This window comes from Oryctolagus cuniculus, chromosome 5, assembly GCF_051225735.1.
Source record: "Oryctolagus cuniculus isolate XC-2025 breed Fujian yellow rabbit chromosome 5, ASM5122573v1, whole genome shotgun sequence".
NCBI classification, from domain to species: Eukaryota; Metazoa; Chordata; class Mammalia; order Lagomorpha; family Leporidae; genus Oryctolagus; species Oryctolagus cuniculus.
The window spans coordinates 51,035,465-51,055,709 of NC_142871.1; the positions used below are offsets into that span (position 1 = coordinate 51,035,465).

The 20,245-nt window shown below is 38.6% G+C and overlaps 1 protein-coding gene across 3 annotated transcripts in view; it reads left to right on the forward strand.

The window, feature by feature from the left end:
- The window catches only part of MAN1A1 (mannosidase alpha class 1A member 1), a 208,136-nt gene that overhangs the window by 170,895 nt on the left and 16,996 nt on the right, over positions 1–20,245 (forward strand). For all 3 annotated transcript variants that reach the window (XM_008263299.5, XM_008263300.5, NM_001195721.2), the window contains 2 exon segments: positions 1,006–1,099; positions 10,823–10,938. In XM_008263299.5, coding sequence (XP_008261521.1) covers positions 1,006–1,099; positions 10,823–10,938 — 210 coding nt within the window.

The following is a 20,245-nucleotide window of genomic DNA, read 5'->3' on the forward strand; positions in this document are numbered from 1 at the left end:
CCACAAGGCAGAGGATTAGCCTATTGAGCCACGGCACCGGCTTCTCTGCCTTCTTAAAATCCATTACCTACTTGAATTTTTTCCCTTACCTAAAAATACATAGAATTGCATAGACTATCAGAAACAAGTATGTGAAACACCTAAATTCAAAGTGTTTTGTAATATGTGATATGACAAGTGAATTCATTTCCAACTTTCAGGAAGTAAACCCATACATATTTGGATAAAATCACCCTACTACTGTTCCACTCCACTTTTCAGGTCCCTTGTGTAGCAAAATTCCTCGAAGGAGTTGTCTCCATCTGCTTTTCTTAAACTCCATCCAGTCGAGCTTTTCTCCCACAACAGTTGTCACAGTGACCGCCACATTCCCCAGGCCAGTTTTCCATTCCTCCTCCTCGAATTGCTTGTCCTGTCTGCGTTGGACAAAGTGGGAGAGTTCCTCCTCCATCTCTGCACTTGGCTGCAGGCGTATAAAGCTCTCAGCTTTGCCTGTATCCTCCCTGGTTGCTCCTTCTTGGTATCCTTTGTTGGATTCCTCCTCAAACAGTTCAGCCTTTAAATATTGGTAACTGGGTCCGCCTTCATGGGAATTTGTGGAACTCACCGTTCAGTCCATGGCACCCCTTTTATTTTTTCACAGCTTTTGCTGTTCTTGACATCATGTGTTTTACTGTCTGTATCTTATCAGTGGAATGCAGAACTCCCAAGAGGACTGTGACTTTGTTTACCCACTGCCTAATATGGGGCTTACATTGTGGTAGATTATTAGTAATCAGTGTGTAATCGGATAATTAGTATTCAAATAATCAGTGTGACTGTATTCACGTTTTGCCATTATTTTTGTAAAGATAATAATATGCTTATACCAACTATATTTACTCTAACTCTGCATCATTTAAATCAACAGATTTTTTTTCCAACATGGAAAGACATAGTCAAGAAAGAAAGAATGATGTGAACACTTTTGTTGATTTTTATGGGAATATTTAATTTCTGTTGTAGGTGATGAATATTCGAAAGGTACTGAATAAACTAGAAAAACCAGAAGGCCTTTATCCCAACTATCTGAATCCCAGTAGCGGACAGTGGGGTCAACGTAAGTAAAAACATTAGTATTCCTTTAGGTCTTTTCGGTGCCCAGCATTGTGCTAGCAGGAAAGTGAAGGATCACAAAGTAAGCATAAATCCTGGGGAGCAATGTTTAGAAAAGGAGAAAAGGTACGTGGTTCCTTTAATAAACAGACTTCTGTCGTAAGGCAGATTGCGTTAACAGGAAACTGGATTGTTTACTTGTCATATAACTGTGCATATGGTGACATCAAAGCCCATTAAAAGCTTTTCATCAGAAAGGAAAGATCTGGTGAGGGTGGTGTATGAATGTTAGCCTGTGATAAGCTGGTCACGTGGACCTCTCTGTGCTAACAACAGCTAGAGGGGGTTTGCACAGAGTAGCTGAATCATTCTGCTTTGTGGCATTTTTTTCTTGTTCAGCATGGCTCTTCAGTGGGAAAGACATGTGAATCTTTAGGATTTGGAAAATTGGAAGAACAATCAAGGCTTTTTCTCTTCTCAATGTTAAGCCACAAAATAAAGGTTTCTTGTCAGTAGAGTTACCTTTAGGCCAGGAGCAAGTATTATACAAGGATTTTTGATAGAAGAAGCCCTCACTTCAGATTCTTAAGACAGTTTTGACCAGGGGTATGAGACTCAGAGTAATTGAAAGAAATTTTCCCAAGCTAATTTGAGAATACAGTGGTTGATTAAATAGCAACAGAAAGCAAGTAAAGAATGTTAAATGAGATGCCTAGCTGTGGCAAGGTTGTTAGCACTGCCTTAAAATTGTACTCTAATTTACGTTGTTTCTTTATACTTAAATATCACATTCTTAGATGATTGTGCCTCATGGTTACTTTACAAATATTTTCCTAGAGAATAATTTAGTCAGAAAAAAGTGCTGGCCGGCGCCGCGGCTCACTAGGCTAATCCTCCGCCTTGCAGCACCAGCACACCGGGTTCTAGTCCCGGTTGGAGCGCCGGATTCTGTTCCGGTTGCCCCTCTTCCAGGCCAGCTCTCTGCTGTGGCCAGGGAGTGCAGTGGAGGATGGCCCAAGTGCTTGGGCCCTGCACCCCATGGGAGACCAGGAGAAGTACCTGGCTCCTGCCATCGGATCAGCACGGTGTGCCGGCCGCAGCGTGCTGGCCGCGGTGGCCATTGGAGGGTGAACCAACGGCAAAGGAAGACCTTTCTCTCTGTCTCTCTCTCTCACTGTCCACTCTGCCTGTCAAAAAATAAAAAATAAAAAAAAAGTGCTAAAACCCACATTTTTATGTTGGTAATAACTATGACAGCTTTACCTATTGAAGCCTTAGGCCCATGATCGAGGCTAACCACCGACCTCGGTGTGGTCTATAGACCACTGGAAGACCATGAGAACTTCTAGGGGTTCCACAAGGTCAAATTTATTTAGTTTTTTAAAAGATTTATTTATTTACTTGAAAGGCAAAGTTACAGTGAGAGAGGGGGAAATAGGGAGAGATCTACCATCCTCTAGTTCATTCCCCAAATGGCCACAACAACTGAAGCTGGGCGGGTCCAAAGCCAGGAGCCAGGAGCTTCTTCCAGGCTCCTCATTCATTATGGTATACCACATTGGGTGCATCATCTTCCACTGCTTTCCCAGGCACATAGGCAGGGAGCTGGATTGGAAGTAGAGTAACTGAGACTCAAACTAGCACCTATATGGAATGCCAGTAAGGTCAAATTATTTTTATGATAATAATAGCAAATGATGCTTTTTCACCATGTTGACATGTGCACTTACATTGCAGAAGTAATATGGGGAGAACTGCTGAAGTCCCAGTGAGAACCAAAACAGACACCAAATAGTACTGATGCTCATTGTGGTGTTCTCTGTACTTAAAAGAAGATAGTGGTTTCATTTCTGAATGTTCTTAATGAAGCGGTAAAATTATTGATTCTAGTGCATGTCAGCTCTTGAATGTATGTCTTTGTAATGCTTTACACAGTGAACTGGAAAGTAGATAGAAAGCACTTTAGCTGCATAATGAGAAACACTGGTTGCATGGAGGAAAAGCTCTCATGATTGAGTTGCGAGCTGAATTAGCCACTTATTATTTCATGGATCAACATTTTCACTGAAAAGAACAACAAAAAACAAACTGGATGTGCAGACTTGAGTAATTGGTAGACATGTTATCGAAAATAAGCTTGTCACTTCAAGGAAATGTATCAGTATTTGTGCCAATACTATAAAGTTCAAGCTTATAAATAAAAAGTAGAATTTGGGAAAACATGTGTGTGTCACATGAGCTTGACACAAACACTTTTCTAATGAGATTACTGGTAATATTAGTAAGTGTGCTTTTGGATATTGTGTAATGCAATGTGTCAACATTAAGAAGAAATGGGTGTCTCAGTGAATGAATATTTTCCAAATGACCAATGCATGCTGTTACAAAAGTATGCATGAGAAAAAGATCCATTCAAAGTACAAGATAGATGAGTAGATTTTAATCTAACAAAATACAAAAGTCCTTTAATGTAATTTCTAATTCCACATTGTAAGCAACCTTAAGAAGACAGCACATGTAAATTTTGTTGTAGTGTTGAATAAAAATATCCATAAAAACCTGAAAAGACTATCAAGACATTCAGCTTTTTTCCAATTGTAAAACTGTATGAGACTAACTTTTGTCTTATATGTCAGCCAAAACATGTCAGCAGTAGATTGAAATTAGAACAGATATGAGAATCCAGATGTCTTTTACTAGGGCAAACATTAAAGGGATTTGCAAAAATGTAAAACAGTCAGGGCAAGTATCCAGTGCAGCAGTTAGGATGCCACGTTGGCTGCTTGCATCCCGTACGAGTGTGCCTAGGTTCCAGTACTGCCTCCCCTTCCAATCCAGATTCCTGTTAATGGGTAACCTGGGAAGCAGCAAATGATGACTCAAGCACTTAGGTTCTTGTAGCCTGGCCCAGCGCCAGATGGTGTGGTCATCTGGGGAGTGAACCAGCTAAATAGAAGATACCTCTCTCTGTGTGTGTCTCTTTCTCTCTGTGTCTCTTTATTGTCTCTGACTTTCAAATAAATGGGAATAAATAAAGTTTTAAGTGTAAAACAGAACACTGATGGGTTCTTATCATCTTTTGGTTTTATAAAATATAGAATTTTATGAAAGTAACTATGATAATATAATGGGAATATAATTGTTAGTGAATTAACAAACATATCTTTTAATTCTATTTTTTATATTTTATGACTTTATTTTTCAGTAATACCTAGAAGTTCATTGCTTTACATTTATTTGATACATTTCATTCATTATGGTATACCTTCCTGCCCTTTCTGTATCACTACAAACTTTCCAAGTACAGAAAGCAATTCCTCCCCCTTCAAAGTTAAAATTTATACAGATATGTTACACTATTCATGCCTCTATATATTATCTTTTCTTTCTTTCTTTCTTCCTTTCTTCCTTTCTTTTTTTCTTGCTTTTTTCAACTTTTGTTTAATAAACATAAATTTCCAAAGTACAACTTTGAAAATAAAAATAAAAAATAAATTAAAAAAAGTACAACTTTGGGGAAAAGCTGCTATAATCCAAAAGTTGTATTTTGGAAGTAATTCTACTTTTAATTTAGTTTTCTAAATGGTAAATATTGTTAGACATTACAGACATTCTTTGAGGTACTTATTTGTTTCTAAGAGCATAAAAGTACTGAGACCATAAAACTTTATTGAAATTTTATTTCAGAGTAGTTTTGAACTTACAAAACAAAAATTGCAAGGTATTAATACAGAGTTCCCAAATACCCTTTACCCCACCTCCCCTTTTCACATCTCATATTAATGTCTTTGTCACAATTAATGAAACATACCCAGCTTCCCATATTTTTTAATACAAAAAACCTTTTATCTCTTCCATCCCTCCCAGCATCTAGTAATCAACATTCTGTATTTTTTTTTTAATTTTAGCTTCTACATATAAGGGAGAACATGTGGTATTTTTCTCTCAGTGTCTGGCTTATTTCTTTCAGCATGATGTCCTCCAGTTTTATCCATTTTGCTGTAAATGACAGGTGGTCATTCTTTGTTACAGCTGAAAAATATTCCATTGTGTATATATGTATATTCCACATTTTCTTTATCCATCCATATGATGATGGACACCTTGTTTGATTCTCTGTTTTACCTGCTGTGAATAGTGCTGCTATAAACATGGTGGGGCAGGTATCTGGTGCAATGAGTTTCATGTCTTTGGGTATGTACCCGGTAGTGGGATTGCTATATGACAATTCCGTTTCTAGTTTTTAAGAAATCGCCATACCGTTTGCCATAGTGGCCACACTAGTCAACATTCCAACCAGCAGTCCATAAGGTTCCCCCTTTCACCACATCCTCATCAGCATTTGTTACTTGCTGTGTTTTTTATAATAGCCATTCTGACAGCTGTAAGGATACCTCATTGTGGTTTTCATTTGCATTTTCCTGATGGCAAGCGATATTGAGCATTTTTCACACATTTGTTGTCCACTTATATTTCTCTGTAGAACTGTCTTCACATCTTTTTTGCCTATTTCTTACCTGGATTGGTTGATTTTTTGTTTGTTTGTTTTTGACTCTTTGGGGTTGCTGATATATTCTGGATATTAATCCTTTGAGACTAAAAGTTTGAGAGCCGTTTGCACTTGAGGATAAAACAACTTGGATAGCTTTCTAGATACATGAGAGGTGTCGGAGTACTGAGAACCACAGGTTTTGAAGTAGAGGAAAAGTCTCAAGGATTTACTGTCCTCTTACTGTGATTTGGGATTCAGGAGCCACTGAGAAGAGGAACAAAAGACGCCAGTTGTATTAGAACATCTGAACTGCTCCCACTCAGCCACCTGCAGGCTATGTTTTTGGCCCTGTTTCCTGGTACAGAGTCCTTTATATTTGGATTGCTGGTGGGCCAATTTCCTGATGGAAAAACAAACAGGATTGATGCGTCCCATGTCGCTCTCTTCCTCCAGCCCCTATCCTGTGTTTCTGCCACAAGACAGTTTTTTTTGTTTAATTCTTTAACCAAGGCCCATTTGGCCACATTCAGGTGTTTGCTTGTGCTTTTTCCTTAGCCCTTGTGCCTCTCTTCTTCCTCCACCAAGGCCCTGCCTAATAGCCATTTCTTCCAAAAGGTCTTCTTCTTTAGGGCTCTGACCAAAATTTGTCATCCACTCCTCTTCTGCATCTTCCTTCCTGCCCCGGCACATTCCTGTCATACTCCTTTGCCTGATTGTTCAGAGATATACCGTTGTCCTAGGGATCCAAAGCTTCTGAGGGTGGTAACCATGTCTTAGTAACATCTGTTCACCCAGAACGCAATGCACCTATTAAGTAGGTTTTTATTTACTTGACTTTTGTGAATCCTCATGTGCTCTGTATCCAATCTATATTTCTACCCCTGCTTTTTAATAATTGTTCTATTCATTCTCTTTTAACGTTTGCCTATGATCCTCAGCTGTGGCTGAAAGACAGCATTCTGTCCTGACCATTAATAATATAATCAGATCTTGTAACCACTGAAGCTAGATGTGGGGTCCCATGTTTGCACATAGAACTGTTGTAACACTGCTTTATGCAAAACCATGTTGTGTCACTAGCATCATTGCAAGGTGGCTTCAAGAAGAAAAATTCAGGCTATAAAAAAAGTCAAGATCTTTTGCTGTTTATTCTCTGCCTCCACTGGCCCCCTATACCCCTAGCCCCTAGATTTTTTTTTTTTTTTTTGGACAGACAGAGTGGACAGTGAGAGAGAGAGACAGAGAGAAAGGTCTTCCTTTTGCCGTTGGTTCACCCCCCCAATGGCCGCTGCGGCCGGCGCACCTTGCTGATCCGAAACCAGGAGCCAGGTGTTTCTCCTGGTCTTGCTTGCAGGTGCAGGGCCCAAGGACTTGGGCCATCCTCCACTGCACTCCCAGGACAGAGCGGAGAGCTGGCCTGGAAGAGGGGCAACCAGGACAGAATCCGGCACCCCGACCAGGACTAGAACCTGGGGTGTCGGCGCCACAGGCGGAAGATTAGCCTGTTGAGCCATGGCACCAGCCCACCCCTAGATCTTAAGAATCTTTTTATGGCTGGGGCCAGAGCTATGGCGTAACAGGTAAACCCACTTCCTGCATTGCAGGCATCCCATATGGGTGCTGGTTTGAGTCCCGGCTGCTCTACTTCCAGTCCAATTTCCTGCTAATGTGCCTGGGAAAGCAGTAGAAGATGGCCCAAGTCCTTGGGCCCCTGCACCCACATGGGAGACCTGGAAGAAGCTCCAGGTTCCTGGCTTCAGATCAGTGCAGCTCCATCCATTGCATCAATTTGGGGAGTGAACCAGCAGATGGAAGACCAACCACTCTCTGCCTCTGCCTCTGCCTCTGCCTCTCTGTAGCTCTGCCTTTCAAATAAATAAATAAATCTTAAAAAAAAAAAAAAAAGAATCCTTTATGGGGTCTATCCCTATTAGGAAGAAAACAACAAATTATCCCTTTAGAGATGAGATAATATTTGACTAGCACCAGTGCACCTTTAGAGCAATTGGACAGAAAAATACCACGTATGTTCTTTGTAAAAGTAGGTAGTCCTTTCCTTTTCTTACAATCAGGTATGTTCTCTCTCTTAGGCACTGAGAGGTTTACACAAGACTCTGTTGTCTACAATCATCCAGTCCTGGGGGAAGCTTAGTGAGTAAGAGATTAAATTATCAAAAAGACATGTTTGTCTTTTGGGTTCCTGTATTTTAATATTTCCAAATGTGAAATTTTATAGGCAGGAAATTTGAAAAATAGAAAACTAGCACTTAACACAATAAATAAATAAAGCTAAGATTTTATGATATAACCATTTTCTCTCCTTCAAGAATCCCCAAACGTCCCAACTTGCTTCTTCCTTCCATTACAGAATCATAACCCAAGGCAGAGGCGAACGCCAAGCTGCTTCTGGCTGTTAGTTTTCAATGCTCATTGCCTTAACTCTGAAGGACAGGTCTGGATCGTGGCCATCGCTCCCTGTAACTTCATTTAGTCCTTGTTATTTTGATAGTAACCGGACAGTGATCCACTTTACCATGCATCACTTGCATTTGTCTCCTACAATTATGTTTAGGACAATAGGGCTTATTATTGATGAGCTAGTACTTAGTCTATTTAGTCTGTAAATGTCGGTGGTTTCTCTTGTGATCTGTTTGGGAAACTGTAAAGGTCACTTCAACCCCTGCTATTTTGAGAATCAGACTTATGACTGTAAAAGCACATTTTTACATTAAAATCAAAACTATAAATCTGGACTTTGTGGAATAAGAAAATTGTGTAGTTAGGGACTTTCAAATAAATATATAAATCTTAAAAATATATATGGGCCTTCTAGCTCGAATAAATAGTCCTTTTTAAGGTTGACTTAGAACAGTTTTTCTTTGCTCATCAAGTGTTTGTTGAGTACTTTCCACATAAAAGACAGTTCCTAGGGGCTGATGTGGACTGAAAAACGCTAGGCATAGTCTCTTTCCTCTTGGATCATTATCTTGTGGAGTAGACAGAAACAAATTATGCCACATTATGAAATTGCAAATATGATAAACAGGTGGCACCAAAAAGCATGGTACAAGGGAACCTCACAGGGATGTCAGAGAAGGCTTCTTTGGGGAAGAATCATCTGATCCTAGAAATGAAGCGTTTGCAGTTCAGGCAGAGAGTACCAGGTCTTAGAAGCCCTGAGGTGGAACAGAGCCTGATATCTTTGGGGAACCAAAAGCAAGCATAGCAAGCAAGCTGAGAGCAACTGGAACAAGATGTGAAAATACAAAGAAAATCAGTATCTTCTTGCAGAACTTCCTGGGTCCCCAAAGACCCAACATTGAAGGATTTCAAGAAAGGGATGATCGGATTCACAAATCTAAAAGGTTGCTCTGACATGAATGTGGGGACAGATTACAGCGGCACTGCCATCAGAACCTTATGCAGTGATGGGAATTTCGTGCATTTTCCCCATCCGGTGTAGTAAGCAAGGCCACTATAGCTATTGAGCTTTCCTATAGCTAAGGAACTGAACTCTCCACCTAATTTTATTTCATGTAAACTGAAATAACACATTCTGTCAGAGCAAAAGCAGAAAAGCAGTTAACTGGCCATTGCAAACTCAGAGGCCGGAGACAGTGGAGGCTTGAGCCAGAACCAAACTGGTGAAGACAGAGGTGAGTGGATGGATTCAAGAGATAAATGGAACATGAAATCCATAGTGTTGGGGCTGGCGCTGGTGAGTAAAGCCACCACCTGCAGTTCCAGGATCCCATATGGACGCCGGTTCGAGTCCCGGCTGCTCCTCTTCAGATCCAGCTCCCTGCAATGGCCTGAGAAAGCAGTAGAGGATGGCCCAAGTCCTTGGGCCTCTGCACCCATGTGAGAGACCTGGAAAAAGCTCCAGGCTCCTGGCTCCTGATTGGCTTAGCTCCAGCCATTGTGACCATTTGTGAAGTGAACCAGCAGATGGAAGACCTCCCTCCCTCCCTCTCTCTCTCTCTGTCTCTCTCTTTGTTTCTCTCTCATTCTCTCGCACTCTCTCTGCTTCTGTAACTTTGCCTTTCAAATAAATAAATCTTTAAAAAAAAATCCATAGAATTTGGTGGTACCAGAAGAAAAAGTGAAGAATTGTGTACCTGATTTCTAACATGCTAGCATGTACAAATGAGAGGATAGAGACAACAGCAGAAGGCAGGGTTGATGAGGGAAAGATGAATTCAGTTTTTAACCTGTTCAATTTGAGGCTCCTTTCTAGGCACCAAATAGAGAAGAATTGTCTTAGTAGTTGTATAAATATTGTTTTCCTTTTGAATAATTAAGTCAACAAATAAAGATTTTATGTCTAAAAATAGATATGTTTGTTTCAATTTATGTAACTTAAAAGGGTATCTTATTAATGTTGAATTCATGTTTTTGTAAGCAAACATGCTTGAAAATTAAAAGTATTAATTCTAGCAGTAGGTTAAGAAAGCCACTTAGTGTGAACCATTTTCAACCTGTGTGGGTTGTAGAACAGATGGCACTTTATCAGTGTTGTCATGTCACTTAGCCTCTCTAAGCCTCAGTTTTCTCACTTTTAAAATGAGGCTCTAAGCCCTACAGTTTCAGGATTATTGGTCACATGTGTTTTGAGTCTGGCATTGTATTGGCAGTGGAGGTGGACTGTAGGAATGGAGTACTGGGAGGAGTAACTTCTGCTGCCCTAATTTCTTTCTTACTTATTACTCACCACTTCAGAGGTGTAACACCAGAAAAGCTGCTTCATCATCATTAGAGAGCAAGAATCTGAAGAGCTTCTTGTTTTATAGCCTATCACTGTTTTTTTGATATTTGCTAATACTCAGCTTTGATAGATTTACTAACCAAAACCAAAGAGAATAGAATTTGTATGTATATATGTGTGTGTATATATATATATATACATATTACATATGTATATGTATATATAGGAGCATTTTAATTTGTTATTTTTTACTAGAGAACCAGATTTCTAGTATTAGGGGTTAGTACATATCTTGTATCTTCATGTTTACAAAATTGCACTGATAATTGCTATTAGTCTATCACATTAGTTAATGTGCATCTGCTCATTTCAGAATATCTTTCCGAAAACAAGAGATTTGTTGGCACTTATATGTAACAACAAGTTGCAGTTGGCATAGAGGTTTGCATCCTAGATATTGATGCGGCTTTTGCCACATTATCTGCGTTAATGACTGATTTGCTCTAAACTTCATTTCTATCTCTTTTCAGATCATGTTTCAATTGGAGGACTTGGAGACAGCTTCTATGAGTATTTGCTGAAGGCGTGGCTAATGTCTGAAAAGACAGACCTAGAAGCTAAGAAGATGTATTTTGATGCAGTTCAGGTAACCCAATAGTTAGATCATCTTTGACAATTTTTGAGGAACAAAATTTTATAGCAGAATCAGATGCCTTTGTGATTGATAAGTATTTTATATGTTAACTCACATATATTATTTTAAAATTGTAACTTACAACTTACATATAAATCAAGCTTTAATGAGAATAATGGAATGTTACATGAGTGGGTTACAGAATATTTCTAGATAATGAGAGTTAAGTGACAGCATATTTTATAATGGTGGTAACACTTGATGTGTTTAGTCTGATACAGTAGTTAGACATTTTTTACATGGTTCCAGCCTCAGTTAAGAATTAGTTGTCTGTTACTTTCTGTCTTTCTGGTAATAGCCATTTTACCATGGATGAGGTAATATTCCATGATGGTTTTCATTTACATTTCCCTGAGGTCTAGTGATATTATTTTTTCATATATTTATTGGCTATTTGTATTTCTTCATTTGAAAACTGCTATTCAGTCCTTTGTTTATTCTTAACTGAATTGGTTATTTTCTTGTTGATCTTTTTGACTTTTTGATATATTCTGGATAGTAATCCTTTGTTGGATAGTAGCTTGCAAATGAATGGTAAAGCAAATGTACATGCATAGTCAAATCTTATTTGGCTGTGAGAAAAGTGAAGTCTTGATATTAATAGCAAAATTGATGGACCTGGAGGACACCATGTTAGGAGAAACAAGCCAGTAAGCCAGAATGCAGAAAGACAAATACCACATGTTCTTCATCATATTTGGGAGCTAAAAAAAAAAAAAAGGCACAATCTGTACCTAAAGCAAAGTAGTAATTACTAGATGCTGGGAAGGGTTGGGATAGAGGGAATTTGGATAAAGAGTCAGACTGAAGGAGTAATACACACACACACACAATGAGCAAATACAAGCAAGGGACTCCAAACTTCCACAAGTGTCACACTGCAACCCATAAATATGTACAATTATTGTCAATGAAAATATTTTTTAAAACATCACTTAACTGAAAAAGTTGTATTCTTCTTTCATGAATATGAGTTCCCTTATTATAGCCACAATTAAATTATTGGGGATGAATACTAAATTTGTATTCTGAAATTGATTAGTAGAAAAACAGTCAGTTCCAATGGCTACCTCCATTTGAAATAAACTTGTCCCCAAAGATACATGGATGGTTCTCTAAGGAAATCCACATAGAGACATCTGGACAAACTAATATTTAAGGGAAGATCATTAATAGTTTTCAAAGATTTTTAACCATGGAGGAGGAATGAAAAGAAACAAATATGTACTGAATTGCCTACTGTGTGCTAAGAAGTAAGTTAGGTAGAAGCTTTAAATGAAGTAGTGAGTTTTTTTTTCCTTACGGTATCTTAGGTACTATTCATCCAATTTTACAGATAATGTTGCTAAATTATAGAGAAGTTAAGTGTGGAGCCACAACTATACAAAATTTTTTTTTTTTTTTTGACAGGCAGAGTGGACAGTGAGAGAGAGAGACAGAGAAAAAGGTCTTCCTTTGCCGTTGGTTCACCCTCCAATGGCCGCCGCGGCCGGCGCACTGCGGCCGGCGCACCGCGCTGATCCGATGGCAGGAGCCAGGAGCCAGGTGCTTTTCCTGGTCTCCCATGGGGTGCAGGGCCCAAGCACCTGGGCCATCCTCCACTGCACTCCCTGGCCACAGCAGAGGGCTGGCCTGGAAGAGGGGCAACCGGGACAGAATCCGGCACCCCGCCCGGGACTAGAACCCGGTGTGCCGGCGCCACTAGGCGGAGGATTAGCCTAGTGAGCCGCGGCGCCGGCCTCTATACAAAAACTTTTGTCAACACTTATCCTTTTTAACTCACCACTGTGGATTTATTTGTAATTAGGAAGTGTCATCCTATGTGTATGGGTTTGTTTACTGGCAGAAAATCAGGAAGGTTAGAAATTACTTAGTGGGGCCAGCGCTGTGACATAGCAGGTAAAGCTGCTGCCTGCAGTGCTGGCATCCCACGTAGGCCCGGTTCGTGTTCCAGCTGGTCCACTTCCAATTCAGCTCTCTACTATGGCCTGGGAAAGCAGTGGAAGATGGGCCCTTGTACCCATGTGGGAGACCCGGAAGAAGCTCCTGGCTCCTGGCTTCGGATCAGAACAACTCAGACCCTTGAGACCATTTGGGGAATTAACCAGCGGATGGAAGATCTCTCTCTGCCTCTGCCTGTCTGTAACTCTGCCTTTCAAATAAATTAATTAATTTTAAAAAAGACACTACTTCAGAAAATCTATAAAAGGTGACCACATAAAAGTAAACTAAAAATGCCTCCAGTTAAACCTCAATCAAAAATTAAAATGAAGTTAGAAAATTAAAGTCAAGAACATTTTATGTAAAAAAACTTGTACCCAATTTTTGAGGAACAAAATTTTATAGCAGAATCAGATGCTTTTGTGATTGATAAGTATTTTTTATGTTAACTCACGTATATTCTTTTAACATTGATTTTTTTAATTTTTTATTAAAATTTTTTAATTTATATAAATGAAACAAATTTCATGTATCTCATACATACAGTTTTTTTTTTATCTTTTATTTAATGAATATAAATTTCCAAAGTACGACTCATGGATTACAATGGCTTCCCCCCCCCATACCGTCCCTCCCACCCACAACCCTCCCCTTTCCCACTCCCTCTCCCCTTCCATTCACATCAAGATTCATTTTCGATTATCTTAATATACAGAAGATCAGCTTAGTATACCTTAAGTAAGGATTTCAACAGTTTGCTCCTACACAGAAACATAAAGTGAAAAATAATAGATGATTTTTTTTAAATGATGATGAAATCAGAGCAGACCTATTGTCATGTTTAATCCCAGTGAGAGTCAAGTTCGGAATTGATAATTTCTTTTTTTTTTTTTTTTTTTTTACAGAAGATCAGTTTAGTGTACATTATGTAAAGATTTCAATCGTTTGCACCCCCATAGAAACACAAAGTGAAATATACTGTTTGAGTACTCGTTATAGCATTAAGCCTCAACGTACAGCACATTAAGGACAGAGATCCTACATGAGGAGTAAGTGCACTGTGACTCCTGTTGTTGACTTTACAAATTGACACTCCTGTTTATGGCATCAGTAATCTCCCTATGCACCAGTCATGAGTTTCCAAGGCTATGGAAGCCCTCTGAGTTCTCCGACTCTTATCTTGTTTAGACATGGTCATAGTCAAAGTGGAGGTTCTCTCCTCCCTTCAGAGAAAGGCACCTCCCTCTTTGAAGACCTGTTCTTTCCACTGGGATCTCACTCACAGAGATCTTTTGCCAGAGTGTCTTGGCTTTCCATGCCTGAAATACTCTCATGGGCTTTTCAGCCAGATCCGAGTGCCTTTAGGGCTGATTCTGAGGCCAGAGTGCTATTTAGGACATCCGCCATTCTATGAGTCTGCTGAGTATCTCACTTCCCATGTTGGATCACTCTCCCCTTTATTTATTCTATCAGTTAGTGTTAGCAGGTACTAGACTTGTTTATGTGCTCCCTTTGACTCTTAGTCCTTTCATTATGATCAATTGTGAACTGAAATTGATCACTTGGAATAGTGAGATGGCATTGGTACATGCCACCTTGATGGGATTGAACTGGAATCCCCTGGTATGTTTCCAACTCTACCAATTGGGGCAAGTCAGCCCGAGCATGCCCCAAATTATACATCTCTTCCCTCTCTTATTCCCACTCTTATGTTTAACAGGGATCACATTTCAGTTAATTTTCAACACTTAAGAATAACTGTGTGATAATTACAGAATTAAACCAGTCATATTAAGTAGAACAGACAAAAAAAATATTAAGAGGGATAATGTATTAAGTTGTCCATTAACAGTCAGGGCTATGCTGATCAAGTCACCATTTCTCATAGTGTCCATTTCACTTCAGGAGGTTTCCTTTTTGGTGTTCAGTCAGTTGTCACCAATCAGGGAGAACATATGGTATTTGTCCCTTTGGGACTGGCTTACTTCGCTCAGCATGATGCATACATACAGTTTTAAGCACTTAATGACACTTCCCACCCCATTCTCCCTCCCTCCCTCCTTCCCTTCCACCCTTCTATTTCCTTTCTTATTTTTCTTTTAACTTTTGCAATAATATACATTTTTTTCTTTGAGAACAAGTTTTATCATTAATTGAAGAAGTACCTAAGGAGACAAGCAATGGAGTTGGGCACTTAGGTTTATCTAAAATTTATGAAACATAGGAATATCCTCTACTTAATACACTAAAACAAAGTATATCTTTGAGAACAGGTTTTACTATTAACTCTCATAATACAAGTCTTTGAGGATAGAGATACACAGTGGTGCACAGTGACTCCTGTTGTTAATTTATAAATTACCACTCTTTTGTATGATGTCAGTGATCACCCAAGGCTCTTTCATGAGCTGCCTAGGCTATGGAAGTCTTTTGAATCCAAAAACTCCTTCAGTATTTAGACTAGGCCATAAGCAAAGTAGTTCTCTCCTCCTTTCAGAGAAAAAGTACATCCTTCTTTGAAGACCACTTCATTCTACTAGGGTCTCACCCACACAGGTCCTTTATGTAGGACACATTTTGCCACAGTGTCTTGGCTGTCCATGCTGAAATGCACTTGTTGGCTTTTCAGCCAGACTATAATACCTTAAGGTCTGATTCTGAGGTCAGAGTGCTACTTAAGTTATTGTCTTTCTATGAGTCTTCTGTGGACTGCTTCCCATGTTGGAGCACTCACGCCTTTTTAATTCTATTATTATTACCAAACACTTAATGCTATTTGTTTATGATCGCTTTGATGCTTAATCCTATCCCTATGATCACTTTAACACTTAAAATACCTTTTTCCCATACTTGTGAGGGTTTGGTTTCCCATAGCAAGTTTTTAAACTGTCACCTTAGAAGTAAGTCTGTAGGAATGTATGCAGAACCATACAGTTTTACAGTTACGAGCTTCATACATTTCATAATTACAAGTTTTGGAACATGGTGATTTTTCCCACCATGCCCACCCTCCCATCCACACTCTCACCTCTTTTCCTCCTCTCTCTCTTATTCACACTCTTATTTTTTACTAAGATCTATTTTCAGTTAACTTTATACACATGTGATTAACTCTATGTTAAGTAAAATGTTCAACAAATAGAATGGGGGGGGGGGGACAGAGAAAAAAACTGTTCCCCAACAGTCAAGACAAGGGCTGTTCAAAGTCATTGCTCTCAACATGTCAATTTCACTTCTACACATTGCCTTTTAGGTGCTCTATTAGTTATCAGAGGTCACAGAGAACATATGGTATTTTTCCCTTTGGGACTGCCTTATTTCACTAAGTATAATGTTTTCCATTTTCATCCATTTTGTGACAAATGACTGAATTGTAGGTTTTTTGTTTGTTTTTCAAAATATTTATTTATTTTTTTGAAAGATAGTGTTACCGAGAGGCAGAGGCAGAGTGAGAAAAAAGTCTTCCATCTGGTGGTTCACTCCCCAGATGGTTACAATGGCCAGAGCTGCAATGATCTGAAGCTAGTAGCAAGGAGCTTCTTCCAGGTCTCCCACATTGGGCCATCTTCTACTGCTTTCCCAGACCATAGCAGGCCCATATGGGATGCCAGCACTTCAGGTAGCAGCTTTACCTGCTATGCCACAGTTCCAGCCTCCAGATTTGGGTTATTTTAATTCTGTGTAGTATTCCATGGTATACATACCCCATAATTTCTTTATCAAATCTTCAGTTGACAGGTAGTTAGATTGATTCCATGTCTTAGCTATTGTGAATAGAGCTGCCATGAACGTGGGCATAGAGATAATTCTTTGATATGCCAATTTCATTTCCCTTGGGTAAATTCCCAGGAATGGGATGACTTGGTCATATGGTAGGTCTGTATAGGGTTTCTGAGGAATCTCCATATAGTCTTCCATATTGGCTTTACCAGTTTACATTCCTACCAAAAGTGGATTAGTGTACCTTTTTCTCCACATCCTCACCAACATTTGTTAGAACCAGGGTGAGGTGAAACCTCATGGTTTTGACTTTCATTTCCCTGACAGCTAGTGATCCTGAGCATTTTTTCATGTGTCGGTCATTTGGATTTCCTTTTTTGAAAAATGTCTGTTTAAGTTCTTTGCCCATTTCTTAACTGGGTTGTTTGTTTTGTTGTTGAATTTCTTGATCTCTTCATATATTCTGGTTATTAATCCTTTATCAGTTGCATAGTTTGCAAATAATTTTTCATTCTGTCAGTTGCCTCTTCACTTTTCCAAGTGTTTCTTTTGCAGTACTGAAGCTTCTCAATTTGATGTAATCCTTTTGTCAATTTTGGATTCGATTGCCTATGCCTCTGGGGTCTTTTCTAAGATCTCTGTGCCTATGCCAATGTCTTGCAAGGTTTCCCCAATGTTCTCTAATAATTTGATGGTATCAGATCATAGATTTAGGTCTTTGATGTATTTTGAATGAATTTATGTGTAAGGTGTAAGGTAGGGGTCTTGCTTCATAGTTCTGCATGTGGAAATCCAGTTTTCCCAGCACCATTTGTTGAAGAGACTGTCCTTGCTTCAGGGATTGCTTTTAGCTCCTTTGTCAAAGATAAGTTGACTGTAGATGATTGGGTTGATTTCTGGCATTTCCATTCTGTTCCATTGGTCTATCTGTTTTTGTACCAGTACCAGGTTGTTTTGATTATAACTTCCCTGCAGTTGTCTTGAAATCTGGTATTATAATGCCTCCAGCTTTGTTTTTGTTGTATAAGATTGCTTTAGCTATTTGGGGTCTCCTGTTTAACATTGATTATTATTAAGGCTTCTCAAATAATGTGAAATTGTGGCTAAATCCTAAAAAAAAGTTGGCTGCCTTCTTAACTGCTTAGAATTTTTCTAATAAATAATATTTATTCATATGGAAATTATCAAAATTTATAAGCTATTTTTAGATGACATAGCCATTGTTCTAAAATTGGTGTATGAAACAGGAGGTCTCAATGTTTTTGACATATGATGATTTATTGATTTAAATGTAAATGCAGCTTCCTTTGCTTGGGTTAACTATATCAAATATTACCTTGATTATTCCCCCAAGATCAACTGGGAACTTCACCTATCACAGCACATACAACTCAACAATTTCACATATGAGAACCAGAAGTGCCTTGGTTAGAACATTGACCTTTGTTTGGCATAGCCTTTGTTAAGGCACATGATAAACATCAGAAGCAGTCCATGATGTAGTCCATGTGGTCTCTTCCAGGCTTATTTTACTCATTTCCATGAAGCTTCAGGTTTTAGCCTAAGGAGTTCTTCCCGATGTATTATGGGTTTCCTGTAAGTTATCTTCTAGTTACCATTCTGGCAGACATTTTAATCATTCTCATCTTATAGTGACCCTCTAAGGTCTTAATGTTTCAAAAATGACAGCTTTAAAATATTCTTTGAAGTATTTCCCCCTAGTTTTAGACTATAACCACACAACTGTTAGTGATTGTATTTAGAGAAATCATTGACAGGAACATCCATTAAGAACAAATGAAGTCCAAGTGTTCCCTGTTTCTCTTAATAAGAAAAACATTTTCCATCCATTGCGTATTTTCAACTGAGGAAACAAAGCTAAAACAACTAAACTGATTTTGAGAGGTAACTGTCTCCTATAGCAAAGTTCTTTCAGTTGTCCTTTAAGACGTCTTCATCAGAGACATAGGCCTTCTTATATCCGTGGTCTGGGTGGTTGAACTACTGAACATGAGGGTATACGTTTTTAGCTTCTGTGGATCTGGGATACCATTTATTCACAGAGTGGCATATTTTCTTTGGTTGCTTTAATAGCAAACCATTTTGAGTTTTCAGTTGCCTATTATGGCCCTGTGTAGACTATACTGAGAATCCACAACAATGAATGATAGCTGGGCAGGTGATATATCAGGCACTTAAGATTCTACAGTTCTTCATCAAATTGACTTTCTTTTCAGATACAGAAGGATGAAATCACAAAATATACAGTATTCTTTCTTCCTAATCAATTCTTTTTGGCCTTGACATACCCAAAAAAAAAATTAGAGCAAATAAGGACTATTTTTCCTTCTTTGTATTTATTTATATTTTTCTATTGCCAAACAAAATCAAATTTTTATTGCCATCCAGATACAAAATTTATTTGAAGGCACTGAAACTTCATTGTAGCTTGAGAGGTAATAAATTGGTCAGAATCATGCTAAAAATAACCTAGTACTTTAGTCAAGATCCGTAACAGGGTAATAATGTTTTTCTAATCCATGCTCAAAAGCTATTACTCTTGCCTTGTAGAAAGAATAATTTCTTGGGTGATGAAAAAGTATCTGCTTGAAGTAATTTACTGTAATTTGTGTTATAAGAAGTGTAAATAGCTAAGATGTTCAGTTGCATTAAATAAGAATGAAATATTAATGTAATAACTAAACCATCAATAAAATTAGCCTAACCACAGTTAATGAGCACAGTACTATGTTAATTTCTACCATCTTGTTTTACTTTTTTTGTTTACTTCTAATAAAAACAAAGGTTTTATCTGCCTGTGTATTTTATCTGCCTGTGTATTTCATTCATTCTTCCCTAGCATAAATTTTTTCCTATGTTTGCCATTCTCAAATGTATTCCCCACCCCACCCCCCAAGTCCCTCTTTTTTGATAGTAGCATAGAGGTATAGACAGAGTCATAGCCATTTTCCTCCTGTAAAGTGTATGAGGTGAGGGTAGAAGGCATTTTCTGCGAAACTAATGGGAAATTAGTAATTTGGAACACACTTCATTTTTGCTTTGTAAAATATAAAGCTGGGTGGACATTTGGTGCAGCAGTTAAGACGTCACCTGGGACACGCGCATTCCATATCAGGCTGCCTGTGTTTCAGTCCTGATTCTAATTTCAATACCAGCTTCCTGCTAATGTGCAGTCTGAGAGGCAGAAGATGATGGCTTGAGTACTTGGGTCCTTGCCACCAAGTGAGAGACCAGGTGGAGACGAGGTGGAGACCAGGTGGAGTTACTGCTCCTTTGGCCTGGTCCAGCGCTGATTGTTGTGAGCATCTGGGCAATGAGCAAGCAGATGGAAGATCTTTTTCTTTCCTTTTCTTTGTGTCACTCTACCTTTCAAATAAATAAATAAATTATAAGCTTTAAAAAGGTAATAAATAAAATGTAAAGCTTCTTTATCTACTTTAAGAGTATCAGCAGTCCTGCACAGAAGTCAAAGATGCTATATAAATCATTTTTGCAAACATTGTTATTTCTTCAGTAAAGTTAAATATCTTTCTTCTTTTTTAAAAAAAAATTTATTCAGTGTATACTAATATGCATT